The following is a 17169-nucleotide window of genomic DNA, read 5'->3' on the forward strand; positions in this document are numbered from 1 at the left end:
CGGCCTCCGCTACCGGGCCCGGCGGGTTCCCTCCGCCCGGGGAGCCAACCCGCCTCACCCCGTCCCTTCCCCGGCCCGGCCCGCCCGCTCCCTGCAGCGCCCCGGCCCTTCTCTCCCCGCCAGCCCCGCGCCCCTTAAAGGGGCAGGAGGCACTGAGCGAGCCGGTCTTTCCCTTGGAGCCGCGGCGCCTGTCCATTGCTCCTTTAAGGTTACCGCGGCGACGGGTCTGGGTGAGAGCGAGGCGCATTGACGTCACGGCGGGCGGTGATTGGCTGGGCCGGTTGGTTTCCGGTGGGAGCCGTTGCCGCTGCTGCTGTCGCCGAGGCCGCGGCCGGGCCGGGAGGGGCGGGGGGCGGTGAGGGCTCGGCGGAGCCGCCCGCGCCAGGTGAGCGGCGGCGCCCGTCCCGTCCCGTCTCGTCTCGTCCCGTCCCGTCCCGGCGGGGCAGCCCTTGAGGGGGAAGCGGCGGGGATGTGAAGGGCGCGAAGCGGGAGGCCTGCGGCCTTGGAGGCCGGCCGCGCTGAGGGGATCGGCCCGGTGCCGGCAGCCCCCGGGCCTGCTCGGGGGGGGAGCAGCGTCCCCTCTCCTGCCTGCGCCTGCCTGAGGGGGTGCAGGCCGCGCCGCGCGGGGACACCGTGGGCTCGTCGGGCCGCGCCGGGCGTCGCCTCCAGGCCTAAAGCAATCCCCGGGCCCGACCTAGGGCCCCGGGAACGCCCTGTCGTTACTGTCGCCGTGGGGCCGCCCGCCCGCACCGCCGAGCCGTTGCGGGGGCGCCTCTGGGGAGCGGCCAGCAGCCCCGGCCCTGCGGTGAGGGGCGGGCTTGGCTGGGCAGGGCGGCCCCGGGGGGGGGCCGGGCCCGGGCGGTTGGCGGCAGGCTGGGGGCAGGCCTGCGTTAGGGGGCTCTGCAAAACTTGGGGTTTGCAGCGTGCAGAAAAAATGCCGTGTAGAAATGCTGGAGTTTCGTTATTTCTTTGGTGTTTTCTGCATTGCTCTTGCTCTTCTCGTGATCAGCCATGGCCCGTGTCTCCTGTTTGTCAGCGGCGCGGTGCTTTTGCCGTAGATTGTAATTTGTGGGCTGTCGTGGAGCCACCGGGCTTCTCTGGGGCTGTGAATTAGGAGTGACCTTCGCTGTGCGAGTTGTCAAAACAAAAGAAGTAACTGGAGAACTTTAAGGCGCTTTTTCAGTCCACGTAAAGGCCATACTTGGTGTTTATGCAACACATAACATATGTGTCTATGCATACTTATGCAGGGATTAACTGTGACAAGAATGAAACCTCTCTGAAGTGTTAGGAATTCTGTGTTAACTCCAGTCCTGCTGTGGTCTCCAGCAGCACGGCTCAGAGGGGCTCAGGGTTATGCTGCCTGTGTGGCCTGTGTTTCTCAGTCTGCTGCCTCAGTAGGATAAAGCGCATAATTTGACTGCATTGCTTGGCTTTTCAGTGACTATTCAGCTCTCAAGATTGTTTTGTCTGAATCCATTTTTTCCTTTTCAAAAGCTGATCCTGAGACCAACGTATCTCACTGCATATTCATAAGCTGTTGCCACTGTCCCTGTACCAGGTAACTCTATTTATATTTTATCATAAGTGCCCCGAGGAATAATTTTCTGTTTCTTTAGCTATCTCAGTGTTAATTGCTTTATGAAAAAAATGACATGAAATGTTTGTATATATGTAAAAATATATTTAAAACAGTTCTATAACCGGAAAGGGAATAAAAACCTGCTTAAGAACATTTTTGAAAGTGTTACAGCTGACAGTATAATTTTAAATTCTCTTGAAAACCTGGCATTGTAACAGATGTGTTTAAAGATATACTCGTGATTATTTATGGTTGAAGAAATGTTTTCGGGATTGCAGTTTTCGGGATTGCAGTGTATCTGTGGAGATAGTTATGAAGTGTGGACCAACTTAAACTGGAGAGCAGCTTTTTAGGAGTAAAGCCCCTACTTCTGTACTTTCTGCTTAGTGGGCTCTGCCTTGGCATTTGATGAACTGGCTTTGGCTTCAACCTTAACTTTGGCTTCCTAATGCTTTTCATACTTACCTCTCAGATTCCCAGCTTCCACCCACTTATCTCCTGGTCGTCATCCACATGATCCCATACAGACCAAACAGCTCTGCAGTAGCCTCTAGTCCTACCAAATACTAGGTTTAATCAGCAGAACGTTTAGGTGGCAGCTTCCCTGACGTTGAGCACTCACAGGGCTTGAGTTGTTGAAGCTTTCCCAGCTCAATCAAATGCTTTAACTTATGTGCCTGTGGCTATAGAGCACCCAGATTTTTTACTTCTTTCCAGGTGCTAAATAAGTTCATAGCTTTTTTTTTCACGGTTTAGCTTAGTTACTAGTCTTACAGATAAAGGTAGTTTTATGCTGTGGTATCAGCAAGTCGGTAATGCAGCATAACATGCCTGACTGTACCAGGCAGCAGCATCTTCATTTCCACTAGTTATTTAACCTTCTCTTTCTCTTGTCTCCAGCAATGGCAGCTTCCAGCAGCAGCAGCGAGGAGGAGCGTAGTCTTCGGGAATGTGAACTTTACGTCCAAAAACACAACATCCAGCAGCTTCTGAAGGATTGCATTGTACAGTTATGCACAGTGAGACCTGAAAGACCCATGGGATTCCTCAGAGAATACTTTGAAAGATTGGAGAAGGTAAAAATACAATTAAAAAAAAAAAAGCTGGGAGGGAAGGAGAGTGGAACAACCTAAATTTACATCGTCTCTTTGTGATTTAGAGGCCGAGCTTCAGATTTGACCAGTGTTCATATTGGGAATTTGAAATTGGAACTGATGCTTTTGGAAAACAAATGTTATTTTCCAGTAGTTGATGCCCGTTGATCACGGTGTAAAAGCACCTCTGTCATAACAGAGTGTGTAGGGCAGAACAGAGGCTGACAAGGAGATTTACCCAGCTGGGGTGCAGGTGTAATCCCATCTAATGCTTACTCACAGAAGCTCGCAGATAGCACAAACGAGCCTGTCTGTAGTTAGATGATAACTGTGGTGTTTGAACTTGGTTAGATGCTTGCCATAGGCATTTGGTTTCTTGTACTGAGACAAATAATTTACAGTAATTCGGGTAGGACACAGAAGTAGTGGCCAGGGGTAGTTGTCCAGGCCTGGCTGAAGGCAAAGGGAAGTATTTGCATTCCAGCTCTCTAGGAGAGCGAGCCTGCTTCTGCCTTCCCTTGGGAGTTGGGTGTTGGTGTTTTGCTTTGTTGTTCTCTTGCGTTTGTCCTCAAGGTTTCTGTGGTGTTTCTGTTGTTGTTTTTGGAAGCATTTTGGGATCTTGGGAATGGAAAGCATTTTGTCATCTCAGTGCTCATATTTGAAACTGTGACTTCACATTTTTTTGAACTGTTAGTTTTATATATTGATATTTAAGCAGATAGAAAAAGAAGCTGCTGTGAAAATGGTAGGTTTCGAAGGCTAGTAGTGCAGAGGAAGGGCTGGATACAGGGACTCTTCAGAATACAGCAGTAGTGAATAATGGAGCTGTGACCTTGTACAGCAGTTGCTGGCTGGTGCTGCCTTCGGTGATGCTTGTATATGGGAGGGATATCTTTTTCTTTTGTTCTTATTTTTTTAATTCTAGCTAGTTACTAATTGCTGATGTAAAGAAAAAAGAAATTAACACTGGAAATTGTAAGCGTGTATAGTGGAAATTATCTTTTAGTGGAAGTGTTCAAGGTAGATCCTGGACAATGAGCAAATGCTGAAGCGAACCTCCTATGCTCACAATGGATTTGAAGAACATCTTGCTTCTCAAGTGGACAAGAACTCTATAGTACATCTGACTTTGATTTGTGTGGTGGCATCTTGAGTACGTTCTCTGTCAGAGAGAATACCAGCATTATTACTGGTAATATTACTGGTATTACTGTGCCTCCTTCCTCACCTTGGATTCTCAAGTTCAAGTACTGATAACTTTTAAAATATCACCACAGGTGTCGATATACAAAACTTTACGAAGTAAACTGCATTTAGAATAAATTGTAAACCGATGCATACATAGGAATATAAAATAGGGTCATTTGGATGCTTGTGTGTAGTGGACTTACAGTCAACATAAGGTATTTATGATTAAAGGAAACTTAATTTGTTTTTAGCAAGACAAGAAGTCTAACTTCTTAATATACTTTCTAAATCTGTTCATTTGTTTGGACGAAATTGAGGCTGTGATACAGTATTTTTTTTTTTAAGACTGACTTTTGAAGGAACACCATTTAAAACTGAAGCAAGGCTACTATTTTCTCTAGTTCTCCTGACAAGTCATCTCTTCCACAGCACGCGCGCGCACACACACACACACACACAGCTGATTCACCCTCATGTTATTGAAATACACTGAAGACGTTTAAACACGCTTTTGAATTTAAGTTCAGAAACATTAAAATTGCTGCCTCTGAGAACGTTGTAGCTACTGTAAGAATTTAGGTGTCCTCCTCTGAGTTAAGAAAGCTGCTACGTGAATCTAATTGCTACAGATTGATTAAATGTTTTTATTTTACTGTTGGTGGTGTATGAAGGCCTCGGTTCCCTTTGCTGTGTGAACACGTCTGGTAACACCACTGCATACGAAAAGCTGAGAGCTATCCTGTGCTGTACTTGGCTGAGTAATGTAGTTTGAGCAATGGAAATCTAATGAGGAGCTCATTATTGCACCCTGCCAGATGAATCTGGATATTGGACATGGCTGTCCACTGGAATAACACACGTTTCAATTACTGCCTGTAGTGCAGTTATGTGCGTATTAGGCTTTATAGAAAGCTGGAATTATGAAGTGTGACTGAAATCTGGTCACTGTAGCTGTTCTCCACCACCTGCCCTGTCTCCTCAGATACGCATCTCAATGGTTTCTTGTTTCCTAAGTGTTCCTTTTGCAAAGCATGGTACTTAAGAAGGATATTCTGTGCAGTTGTGAATTTATGGCAGAGCGTTTAACACTGCTTTTTTAGCTTCTGAGTGTTTTGTTTTTTTTTTTAATATGTGGAGAGCTGATAGAAATTAGATACAAATGAACCAGAAGAAGTTGAGACTGTTTTTGGTGTAATGACAATTACCAGATGCCAGACTATATAGTGTAAAACATAATTCTGAAATAGTAAAGGTCATCTTCAGTAGCTGATAGACTCATGGCTTTAATGTTTCTTAGTTGTAATAATTTAAATGGAATTAATAATTATGTCTTACTTGTAATGAAAAATAAAATTTACAATTAGTGGTCCCTGACACTGGAAACTGCCCCATCAGCTGGAAGACCAGCATCAACACTGTGATGTAATAAATAGGGTAGCTTTTAGTAACAAACTCTCTTAAAATCCACGTATTGGTTATACTGATCAGTACAGAGCAAGATTAACGCCTTTGTCCATTATGTGTTTAATTCGAGGAGCTTTTACACCTGAACAAATTCATTTTCTCACTCATAAACACAGAGTAGATTCTAAGGTAACTGAGAGGAACAGCTGCTGCTCTTTTTCAGAGCTTAGTGTAACTTATCACTCACCTGCGGGTGTAATATATATAAAAGATGTATTTTAAAAAGATGAATACATGAAAAGCTCTTCTATGAAAACAGTGAGATTTTAGCATGTCGCTTACTCCATGGCACAGGGTTGCCTTGTGATTTGTGATGGGAATATGTGGGGTTTTGTCTGGTTTGGGAGTAATCTTCCTCGGGAGCGTGTTTTTAGGCTGTTTAGAATAGCTGGTGTATTTTAAGTCAGTGTCTTATCTAACCCACCTGTACCTTGTTTCTATGGCCACACTCGACCTTAATGTACTTCTTTTAATACATTAATGGTAAATCTCAGATCAGGCAGAAGTTACCAGTTGTACTTTTTCTACGAGTGCAGTTTCCTTGAGTGGGCCGTTCCCTTGGTGGGTCTCTTGTTGGACAGTGCTTTGGTAGCAGCTCCCCTGCTGAATGCTGCCGCAGCGCGTCTCTCCGTGAAAGTCTCAGGGTCTCGGTATTTCATGTGATACTGAAAAAAACACAGCAGCTGCTGCTCACTTATTTCAAAAGTGTCAAGTTTTTCTAATAATGGGTTAAATATTCTGTCTCTGGCTGAACAGCATGTTTCTGCTGTTGCTGCTGTTTCCCGCTTTTCAGAGAGGCAGTTTAAACCCAACAGTTAGTACTGCCCAAGCTGTTTTTAACAAGATTGCAGCTGAGACTTGTTTTTCTACAATCAGAAAGTAGAAACACAGTTTTAAATATGCTTTGGCCCCATCGTTTTGAAATGTAGCACTATTTTATCAATGGGCAAAAGGCAGGAAGTGAAATGTAATTCCACGGATCAGTACTTGCTCTTTGGCTATGCGAGAGGTGTAAAATGTAAACTGGCGGTAAGGGTTATCTGATGTCCCTTTCCTCAAAGGATGGTGTCGCACACGGCCTCTGTGCACCTCCGGAGCGGAGCCTGGCAGCCGCGCAGAGCTGCCCAGCTGGGCCGGGGACGCTTTCCTCAAGGGCACTGGGACAAACCCAGCACATAAAAAGTTCCGGGAGCTCTCAGAGAACAGATGACTCCTTGTTCTTTTAAGGCACGTCCCAAACCTCTGTTTCCCTAACACTGGGAGAAAGCTACTTGATCTGTTACGATGCAAATGCTTTGGCTCCAAGGTTGGCTTTTTCATTTTGTTTTTAATCTGATTTCTGTTGGTTAAGGGAAATCTTCTGGTACATGAAAGAATCAAATTTCTGTGTGTCTCAATAAAATGAAGCCTAACTAGTTTAAGTACACTAGTCTTGTATAATATCACCACAACACAGCACAACAGGTGCTGTGGAAGGAGGAAAATGAGGAAAATGTGTAACTTTGTGCAACGGTGACAAATCTGTGGCTGGCGGGGAAACCCCCTACGATCTGGCCTCTAGCATCCTTCCCGCAGCCTCTCTGTAAGCGGTGTTCCTATTTCTTTCTCCTAAAATAACTGTTGGTTATGGAGTATCGAGTTGGTCCATGACTTGACCTTGTTTCAAAAGCTTCTCACGTAACATGGATTTCTGAGGAATTGCTCTTCTCTCTTTCATATCAAAAAAGGCTTAACGCCTCCCGGCTGAGGGACAGAACTGCTGGCTTTATGGTTGGGGAAATGTATTTATCGTTTGCAGAATTTCTTCATTGCCTGTTGAATACACTAGCGGAAAGTGGAATCAATTTGTTTATACTTTTTTAATTTATTAAACTGTTAGTGTAACTTATTAAAATAAACACCATTGTGATGTGAATGTTATGAATGAAAGGCATATCTGCCATCTGTTTCGAAAGGCCTTTGATCTTTGTTGCTCCAGTCTCCTGTTTGCCTTAATGTGGGAGTAATAGTACACAGGAAGCACCCTTGCATTGGCAGACTAAATTGTAATATAATATGTAATGGCTTTTTTGCTTTGCTGGATTATGTGACACAAACATGTCTTCCTTCCTGTTTAGGAGGAAACAAAACAGTTGTTGAATCAACAGAAGTCTGGTTCGCGCTCAGACTCACGGGAGGATGAAATCTCTCCCCCTCCTCCTATGAACCCTGTGGTTAAGGGTCGAAGAAGGCGTGGGGCCATCAGTGCAGAAGTCTATACAGAAGAGGATGCTGCATCTTATGTTAGAAAGGTGCTCTAACCTTTAAATGTTGCAAAGCATTACATCTGGAAGAGTTTGTCCACCTTTTATCCAGTGTATTAAATAAAACTGAGCTCCTGTAGCCTGTTGTCTTATGCTAACTGTAAAAAGCTGACCTGTGCGTCGAGCTGTTTAGTTGGAGGTTAGAATAAACTGTCACTCAGTTAAGTCATTTATGCATAACTTAGACCTGTTCCCTTTGAAGTAATATATATTTAGATGTACATATATTTTTATGTATTATATATACAAACAAAGTGCTTCCAGTTATTCGACAGCTGCAACATGTTTAGCCTAATGGCAGAGCAGAACTTGCTGCTATTCATAGGAAAACACAGGTTGAACAGATACTTTTACTCTTGCAAAAAAACCTTACAAGCTTGGCATGGAATGATGCTTGTACAGTTGCGTAAAATAATACAAGATTTTATTTACCTTCTGCATAAAAACATTGATTATATTTGTTTTTAGATCTGCAGTGCTTGAAAGTAACTGGAAAAACTCAGCTAGTGTTTTGTACCAATCAAAAAATTTATTTTCCCAGGGAAATGCAGAAATTTTTCTTCAAAAAAATTTGTTTACTTTTTCTGATTATATCCTAGGTTATTCCAAAAGATTATAAGACCATGGCTGCTTTGGCAAAAGCAATTGAGAAGAATGTTCTGTTTGCCCATCTTGATGATAATGAAAGAAGGTAAGAATAAATTTTGTTTAGTCTCAAAATTTCTTAAAGTGCAGCCTTCAGAAGAATTAAATGTGTCATAATGTACCAAGCTGCCTGGCCTTTTTACAAGGGTCAGTGTAACCATACAGAGGTTGTGGGAAGATTATTGAGGGGCTGGTAGTGCCGATGTATGAATGTGTGCGGGGCAGTTGTCCAAACAGTTGTCTAATTTGGGTGTCCTTTTCTTCAGTGACATCTTTGATGCGATGTTCCCTGTCACTTACATTGCAGGAGAGACTGTCATACAGCAAGGCAAGTGACAATGTTTACACTGGGGAATAAATTTGAGATGGTGAGCAGGCTCTGGCCTAGTGCTCCTGCTAGTTTTGGGGTTTTTTGGGAGGGGGGAAAAATAACAAACCATAAAACAACCGAACATTGTCTGGATGCAGTGACCCTTTCTTGCTATGCTGCCTGAAGCACAGCTCATGCTGAAGTGAGGAGTGGAGCAATTGTAGGAAGATCTGGTTTTGTTGCTCATGTTATCTATTGTTAAGACTGTCGTTTGATGGCTCTGTGGAACATGTTATGTCAGTTTATGGATCTGAAATGCCTTTCCAGTAATCCTGGAAATGCTGCTGATCTCCCACATACCAGTAGATGTCCTCTTTCACAGGACTGAGAGGAGTGTGAAATCAGCAAAATGTGAAATTTCACCCTGTAAGCTGTGAAAAATTTGTCTGTGCCAACCTTATTAGATTCTAAACATGAGTTGGCAGAGATGCCAGTTGTGTGAAACACAAATGCTTCCATAGCTTTATCCTCTTTTTAGCCAGTACTCATTTTTTTTTTCTTCTTCAGGTGATGAAGGTGATAACTTCTATGTTGTTGATCAAGGAGAAATGGACGTAAGCATTATTGGTAGTTTATTAATGACATGTTCATCCCGAGCAGAAGAATAGCCTGATATTTATAGGCCTCTTCTACAGGTCCTTCCTTCAGTAGCTTTTCTCATAACAAGTTTTTACATGCAGTAGGTTATTTTGCTTTGGAGCCTCTTGGCTCCTTAACGGCTTAGTCTGGCTGCACGCTATTGAGTTGTGTTTAGGTTCAAAATGAATGTTTTGGACACAATACTAATGCTCTGCAAGTGCAGGGTGGAGTCTAGTTGAGTTGTGGGACAGGCTTTAGGAATGGCCAGACTTTTTATTTTCCCAACTAATCCCTAGCTTTCTCTGACAGAGACTTTGTTGAGATTTTATTTCTTGTCAAAGGGCCTCAGGAGTCTACGTGTGTAGTCTCTCTGTGTAGAAGGAAGTCGTTTTGTCGAAGGTAGTAAAAATTGTGGCTGGGACTGGGGTTGGCTGGTTTTGCAACCCTGAAATGGTCAACTCTGTACAGATGTGAGAATTCCCTTTACCGTAAGGGAAATACGGGGTGACAGGAGCTTCCGTGTTGTCTCTGAGCAGCTGACAGGACACCGTGGGCCTTGGCTTATCACCGTGCACTTGCCTTTCAGGTTTATGTGAACAACGAGTGGGCAACCAGCGTTGGTGAGGGTGGAAGCTTTGGAGAACTTGCCCTTATCTATGGAACTCCCCGTGCCGCAACTGTCAAAGCGAAGACGAACGTGAAGTTGTGGGGCATTGACAGAGATAGCTACAGACGGATCCTGATGGCAAGTGTTTTTCTAGCTGATGTGTGGCTTATGCCATTGACTTGAGCAGCTGTGTGCTAACCTGGAATTGTGCTTTTGGTTTTACTATTTGCCCAACTTATACTGGTCATTTGACCTTCTATCTGTGCCTGTCCTTTGCTGGAGTTACTGAAAATCCCCCTATCTCTTTTGTAATCAGAAAGCTGATCACTAAGCATACGCTTATCGGGCGTGGGGCGAGGGGGAGTCTTGCATCAGTGAGTAAAACAATACCAGTGCAGTAATTAACTGGACTAAAAATGTGATACCTTCTGGTTGGCTGGTCAGATGTTTTGATTCAGCTCTTTATTTAGCTTGCTGTTTGTAAGTAGTGTGTGAGAACAGCAGTTGTAACTAACTTGGGCAGGTGGTGTGAATTTTGATAAGGTTATACAGTAAGAATGAACTTAAGAAACATTAGGGCCACAGTAAATACTAAGTACTTTATGAAGGTTGCTGAACTCTGAAATATTACTGAAATAATTACATTTGAAAACAGTCTTGTGGGTTTGGGGTCTGAGAGAAAGGATGCAGTATGACTGATTAAACTTATTTTTGGCCTGAGTTTTATTTGAAGCCTCACGTAAAATGTGAGGTGGAAGGAAAACTGACTCTGTGTGCTTGTGTGTTTTTGTTTTTTGTAGGGGAGTACTTTGAGAAAGAGAAAGATGTATGAGGAATTCCTTAGTAAAGTATCTATATTGGGTAAGTGAGAAGATTTTTGTTCTGAAGTGGAATAAATTGCCATATTGTACTAAAGCTGTTACCCAGCGTTACTATGATCACAGGCTATTGTGGTAATCCCGTAAAACTGGCTGCAAAGCTTATACTGCTTTTCTGCATTGTTCCAAAGTAATTCTAATTCAAGTCTTGATATCTGATTCACAAGCGCAGCCAGAAATAGGTTGACCTCTGTGTACAGACAGAGCAAAAAAATATCATTTGTGCCTTGAGAAGATACTCTGCTAATGAACTCTTAACTCTGTAGAATCTCTGGACAAGTGGGAGCGTCTCACTGTAGCTGATGCATTGGAACCAGTACAGTTTGAAGATGGGCAAAAGATTGTGGTCCAGGGAGAGCCGGGAGATGAGTTCTTCATTATCTTGGAGGTAAGTAAGGGCAAAATTTAAAAAAAAAAAAAAAGTAAAGTTCTGAGCTTTTAATGTGGCTCATGCCCCTAAATAGGCACTTGGAGAAAAGCAAAATGTAAGAATGTACTTGTAGAGAATTCCTAAAGAAATACAATCTTGCTGGACATGCAGAAGCTTATATTTAGTTTTGCTATTTTTACAACTAGCAAAACTATTTGTGAATAATCTTTTTCCCAGGAAAAAAGTAACTAGTTTCTGGCTGAAACCAGTTTCTCTTTCTCAGAAGAGTAGAGACCTGTTTTAGATAGCTAGAACAGATAGCTGTCTTGCTAGTGGTATCATTATCTTCTGGGTTTTTTTTGGTGATGAGTTTTTTTTTTTTTCCCTAGTCATTCTTACTCTGAGGGAAAACAGAAAGAAATCGGTGCTGCAGATACATAAATACCCAAGACATGTTATGCTTAGAGAGGAGGAAGGACCAGCTGTTTTTAGAGGGCAGTCTGGTGAATTGTGCAGGGACTGTGAAGTGGCTTTTGCCACATTTTTGTCATTTCTGGAAGCAGCTGGTTCCGTGTGGAGTTCAGTGTTTCAAGTGGTGCTGGAAACTCCAATTGTTTAATTGCTGTGATTTATTAAAGGGCACAGCTGCAGTGTTACAGCGTCGATCAGAAAATGAAGAATTTGTTGAAGTGGGCAGACTGGCACCTTCTGATTATTTTGGTGAGTTACTTAGTGACAACTGTGGTTACACACTGTCACCATTTCACCTGGGCTGTGTGGATGACTGCTGAGGATGGTAGTGATGGGATGGATTTGTTTAATTAGTGTTTGGGCTAAGTCCTGTGGTTTCACTCAATGTCAGGTGAGTATAGGAGTCGCTTGGCATTCAGGTGTGTGTGCATGTCCAGATACGTGATCCTTCTAGAGAACTTTTAATTGAGGAGTGGCCTGGCGGTGATTTGATCTAACCTTCCTACCCTGAGCAGAGCTGGCTTTGAAATTGCATCATATTGCTCAGGGCTGTGTGTCCAGTGGAGTCTCTTGTGTCTCCAGGGGTGGAGATCCCACAACCTCTCTGGGTAATTTTTTCCACTGTTAAACCAGCCTTGTGAAGAATTTTTTTCTTTATGCTTGACAAGAATTTCCTGTTCTGAAACTTGTCACATTCTCTCTGCCTTTCACTGTGCAGAGAGCAGTCTAATTTTGTCTTTATAATCGCTCATTATGTAGCAATGAGATTCCCTCTTTAGCCACCTTTTCTCCAGGTCAGACTAACCCCGCTCTTTCAGCATCTCTCTGTCCATCCTGTGCTGCAGCCCCGTAACCATCTGGGTGGCGCTGCTGGATTTGCTCTGCTTTGAGCATCTTGTACTGGGGACCCCAAAACTGTGTGGTACTTGGGGCAGAGCTTCCCAAGGGCAGATCAGGGTCTTTTCTCCTGTTGAAGATATTCTTACTTAGCTAAAAGTTACATGTGAGTTGTTTTGGCTTGAAAAAACTTACATGTGCTGGCAAAGGAGAAGGCTAAGATCCTATTATAAATACTTACTTATGAAGGCTTTGAAATAATCTTCACATAGAAGAACTCGCTCATGTAGTGCATGTTGATTTACTTTGGATCACAGATGAGGACTGGATGCGCATGCTCACAGAGTGTTCCTGCAGTGTAACGGAACAGTATATAACAAAATACTCCTGGCGGCCTTATTTTGTGTTCAGAAGAAAAGTGGCTTGCAGTTCTGAAAAAAAGCAAGCAACCTGTTCAGAGCCTACTAGTTAATGTTTAACTATTTCCCCCTAAAAAAAATAAAGAAATAAAACAATCAAAGCCCCAACCAAAACTAAAAAAACAAAACAAACCCAACGCCCAAACCTAACTTTTCTCATGTTTAAGGTAGGTCCTCTCTATTACCCTTTCTAAGCAGCCTCTTGCTGAAGCCTTCTGGTTGTCTGTTGAGTTTTTCAGCTCTGTAGATGATGTAATCAACAAATCCTGTGTTGCAAGGCCTGAACTGGGATGTCCCCAAGTGCACTGGTAGTACTGGGTCTGATCAAAGGTCTGCTTAGCTCAGTGTCTAGAACTAGGTATTTCATTTCAGTCTCTTCTAATATTTATTTCCCTTGATACGTACTCTTGAGTTTCCCACCCTTTACTAAAGGTTATCTCTGCCCTGTGTTCAGGCGCTGCAGACCTGTCCCCCGAGGGTTTAACTCTCCCTTAGAACCTACTTATCTCTTGCAGGCCCGTGTTTTGGAGGGGTAGTGAGCTCAAGAGTTTTAATTGGACACAGAGGAAAAGTTTTTTTTCTTGTTGCTTTTGAACATCCATTCTGATAATGCAGGCAAATTTATCCTCCGAGGAGCACTGAGCTCTTTGCTCAGTCCTGACCATGGAGATAACCAGCCCAGCTGCTTAAAAAAACCCACCCAGAAGTTGATGCTGTGGTTTTACTGACACTCGTTGCTAGGACTGTTGGGGTAGCTGTTGTCACCAACGGCAACAGGGGCTTGTTGAAAACTTCATTTGCAAAGCTGTTTAGCAGCTGTGACAGGTATTTGACACAAAGCTTTGGGCGTGTTTGTGCATAACTTCGGAAATGGGGATCCAGTGGGACTTCACGGTACTCATCTTCCACAGCCCATGGCACAGTCAGGTTCTCGGTTCTGGCTGGCTGTGCCTCAGAGGCTTCTGTCCTGGCCATTAATGTGTTTTACTTTCAATACCAAGGTCATCTTGTCCTGAGTTTCCTAGCAATATCAGAATTGAACAGTAGCATACTTTACATGTTAGAAAAATAACTACTTGTTGAGTAGGAAAATGACACAGTTAACTGAAACATGACCTTTTCTCAAATTGAACCAATGTTGAAAATTCTTTAGGCCTTCTCAGTGATACTTGAATGCAGGCAGAATTTTAATAAAAAAAAATATGTAGTGTTTTTTTTTTTTTAAACTGTCTTCACAGTTGCTCCTAATATAACTACATAATACTTGTTCTGATCAGTGTTAAAACCTGAATTATCTTCTGTTCCATTCCTGCAGCAGTTTGAAATACAACAGGGTAATTTCTTCAGCTCTTTTGAACGTTGATTTTTAACACTGCGCTTTCCTGTTGCCCTAGGTGAAATAGCTCTGTTGATGAACCGTCCCCGTGCTGCCACAGTTGTTGCTCGTGGCCTGTTGAAATGTGTAAAGCTTGATCGACCCCGATTTGAACGTGTCCTGGGTCCGTGCTCGGATATTCTCAAGAGAAACATCCAGCAGTACAACAGTTTTGTATCGCTGTCTGTCTGAAACCTTCCTCCCTCTCCGAAACATGCTTCACGAATGCAGACTGCTTTATTACCCTTGTGCAGAGCCACATTGCCACTGGCATTTGCAGCTTCCTGTCTGTTTAAAAAAAGAAAAAAAAATATTTGCTTATCATGGCACTATTTTTAATTTAGAGCATATTAGTTTTGTGCTCTCTGTCCCATTAAACGAATAGAAAAAGTTCAATGGAGACGTTTGCTGTTACGGCTTCTCTCTGTGCAAGTGTCCAACTTGGGCAAAGGCAGCCTTGCTTCAGGGAGGGCGAGATCTCCTCGCACCACGCCAATTGCCAGAAAATAAGGAGGGGACAGTAGAGGGAGGGGGGAAATTTTTTTTTAAAGGTGTTTCTCAAATTATTGGACAGATTTTAAGGCTGTGGTCATAATCTGCTGTATTTCCTTTTAAATGAGAGCTGCCCTTGTAATTGAGCTTCTTGGGGCTTGGGGTTTTTTTTATGTTGTTCATTTTCTGGGTACTGTAAATCCTGGGTTCAATCGTGAGGCATCAGCTGCTAAGAAAGCCACAGTTGGAATTTAACCGTATAATTGTTCCTGTGTCTGCTGGTTTAAGGTTGCTTAGTTATGTTTTTGTCAAGCGTAAATCAAAGCTTTCAAGGTTGCTAGTTCTGGTGAGCTCCTGCAGTTGTTACTTCATTTGCTGACTTGCCGCAACTGTTTTTTTTTCTTGTTCTTTCTTCAGCGATAGATATGCCATTTCAAACTCTTCCTGCTCAAAGTGGCAAGAACCAAATGTGACGTTTAAATGCCTAACGTTGGTCTCTAGAAGGTAGATGGGTGTAAGGATGTGCGGCTCTCCAGCTGTCAGTCATGTTCAAGTACTTAGATTGGTGTAGAAGTTGGAAGCAAATGTTTGATTTTTTTTTTTTTTTTTCCCCTGTGACTCTTGCTTGCTCTGTGCTCCTCAGTTGATTTTTATTTTTTTTTTTGTTAAAAAAAACACATCATCAGTTCAGGTGACCCTTTGCTACCAGGGAAAATAAACACTGAGTATTCCCAGCCAGCGTGAGGTGCAGGGGGCAGGACTGCTGGTCTGTGCAGATGCCACTGCTCTTGGTGGAGAATGGGAGGCAGAAAAAGTGAATGTTTTGACTTTCCTGCAACACTCAGTTATTTTAAGTTGTTAAATGGGTCAATTCATAATTTTTAAAATGCTTAATTATAAAGCTAGTTTAAATACAAAAGGTGCATTCTCTTTCCTTGCTTATGGAATTTACATGACATATTTCATACTCACTCTTTTTTCCAAGTTCAATACGTTGCGGAGTCTTAAATGTATTTCAGTATTTACCAGCTTTGTGTTCTATTATTCTGTGCACACCAATACTTCCCAAAAGTTTTTACTGAATTCCACGGTTCAATAATGGTAGGCAATTTTTAAGGTTTCCTTTAAACTGTAATTTATATCAAGTAGTGTAGGTTTGTATTTGGGAGTGACAGCAAGCAGTTCTGCATTTGTTGTGCAACTACTTCTAACGATGGAGCCCTCCTTTATTTCCTTTCCGAGGTGATACGGATTCAAATTCAACACCCTTTGATATGTCAATAATCTGAAAGAGTCTGCTCATTGATGCAAAACAATACTGGGGGTATCAAGCCTTTACAAAAGGTTTCAGGGTATTTCTAAACCTGAAACCCCAATAAGAGGATTGAGGCTTGTGGTTTGGGTTCTGTGTTCAGAAGGCGAGTAGAGGATTTCTGCCGGAGTCCTTAAGGAGTCAGCAAATGCTACCTTTTTTTTTTTTTCTGGTAAAACTGTTTTCTTAAGTTTTGACTCTATCCAGGTTTTTCTTCATATGTGTTCTTTGTGTTACTTTAAAGCACCAAAAACTGTGTAAACTAGTTAGAGCTCCACAAAAAAAGTGCACATTTTTTTATATAAGGCTTTCTAATCAAGTTTCACTACTGCATCTTTTTAGCTTGCTGTTTACTCCCTTTTGTAGTTTTACCTACAAGATTTTAAGATAAATCAGCTAAGTCTGAGTTAAATATTAATCACAGTTATAGCTTTACCTTTGTGTGCAATTTCAATATGTTTGAAACCACAATTGGCATAGTTTTGCCTTAGCTAACATTCAGGGCTTTAGAAGTAATTTTTTGCTAGTCCACCTTTAGCGAATTTCTGAAGTCTATTGCCCTAGAAAGCTATAGTCAACCAGAGGACCAGTTTTGTATCGTTACCTGACTATATAAGTCTGATTTACTGTATGTGCTAATATATTATATTATATTCCTTTTGTTATAGATTGTCCTAATGGCAGGTAAAGCAATAAAATGATTTAAATTCTTAAATCCAATCAGTCTCTTTTTTTTTTTTTTTCTTCCCCATCCCTGTACAGTGTTTTCCTTTGGCCTTAGAGGATACGTTATTAACGATGTGGTAGGAACTAAGAAGCTTAATGGCTCAGCTTTGTGTTAACGTTGGAGGTTTGAGTTCCAGTCCCAGGTTCCAGCAGAACCAGACCTTCCCCTCCGGAGCTGCGGGAGAGCTCAGTCTCCACCAGCCACCCTGTGAGCTGGGACCTTCTCTGGAGTCCTGGCTCTGGGTGAGAAGTGAGAAGGTACCTGTGTCCTGCTCGAGTGTCTCTCGGCAGCTCCTGCTGCTTCGGTCTCTCATTAAGGTTGTTAATTCCCAGTCCAGCTGCTATTACTGGAGCTCATACACTTCTCTAAGTTGTCTGCTCCCATCCCTTAATGAAAGTTTTGAACACGTGGTAATTAATCGTGAATGAGTTCTGGTGGACAGACGGTGAGAAATAG

At 42.8% G+C, this 17169-nt stretch overlaps 1 protein-coding gene across 1 annotated transcript; it reads left to right on the plus strand.

The window, feature by feature from the left end:
• Positions 1–279: 279 nt before the first annotated feature.
• On the plus strand, positions 280–16704 carry PRKAR1A (protein kinase cAMP-dependent type I regulatory subunit alpha). The gene is made up of 12 exons (XM_074159919.1): positions 280–385; positions 1498–1561; positions 2483–2658; positions 7446–7619; positions 8231–8322; positions 8543–8604; positions 9154–9200; positions 9812–9970; positions 10633–10693; positions 10977–11098; positions 11719–11800; positions 14202–16704. The coding sequence occupies exons 3-12, from the start codon at positions 2485–2487 to the stop codon at positions 14372–14374; spliced, it is 1146 nt and encodes a 381-aa protein (XP_074016020.1). The 5' UTR covers positions 280–385; positions 1498–1561; positions 2483–2484; the 3' UTR covers positions 14375–16704.
• Positions 16705–17169: the final 465 nt, after the last annotated feature.

Source organism: Numenius arquata, chromosome 17 (assembly GCF_964106895.1).
Source record: "Numenius arquata chromosome 17, bNumArq3.hap1.1, whole genome shotgun sequence".
Lineage (NCBI taxonomy): Eukaryota > Metazoa > Chordata > Aves > Charadriiformes > Scolopacidae > Numenius > Numenius arquata.

Excerpts from the sequence above, each read along its gene's own strand:
- PRKAR1A (XM_074159919.1), top strand. The coding sequence starts at position 2,485 with ATGGCAGCTTCCAGCAGCAGCAGCGAGGAGGAGCGTAGTCTTCGGGAA. Across the intron at positions 2,659-7,445 it reads ACTTTGAAAGATTGGAGAAG|GAGGAAACAAAACAGTTGTT; the intron begins GTAAAAATACAA and ends CTTCCTGTTTAG. Across the intron at positions 8,323-8,542 it reads CTTGATGATAATGAAAGAAG|TGACATCTTTGATGCGATGT; the intron begins GTAAGAATAAAT and ends CCTTTTCTTCAG.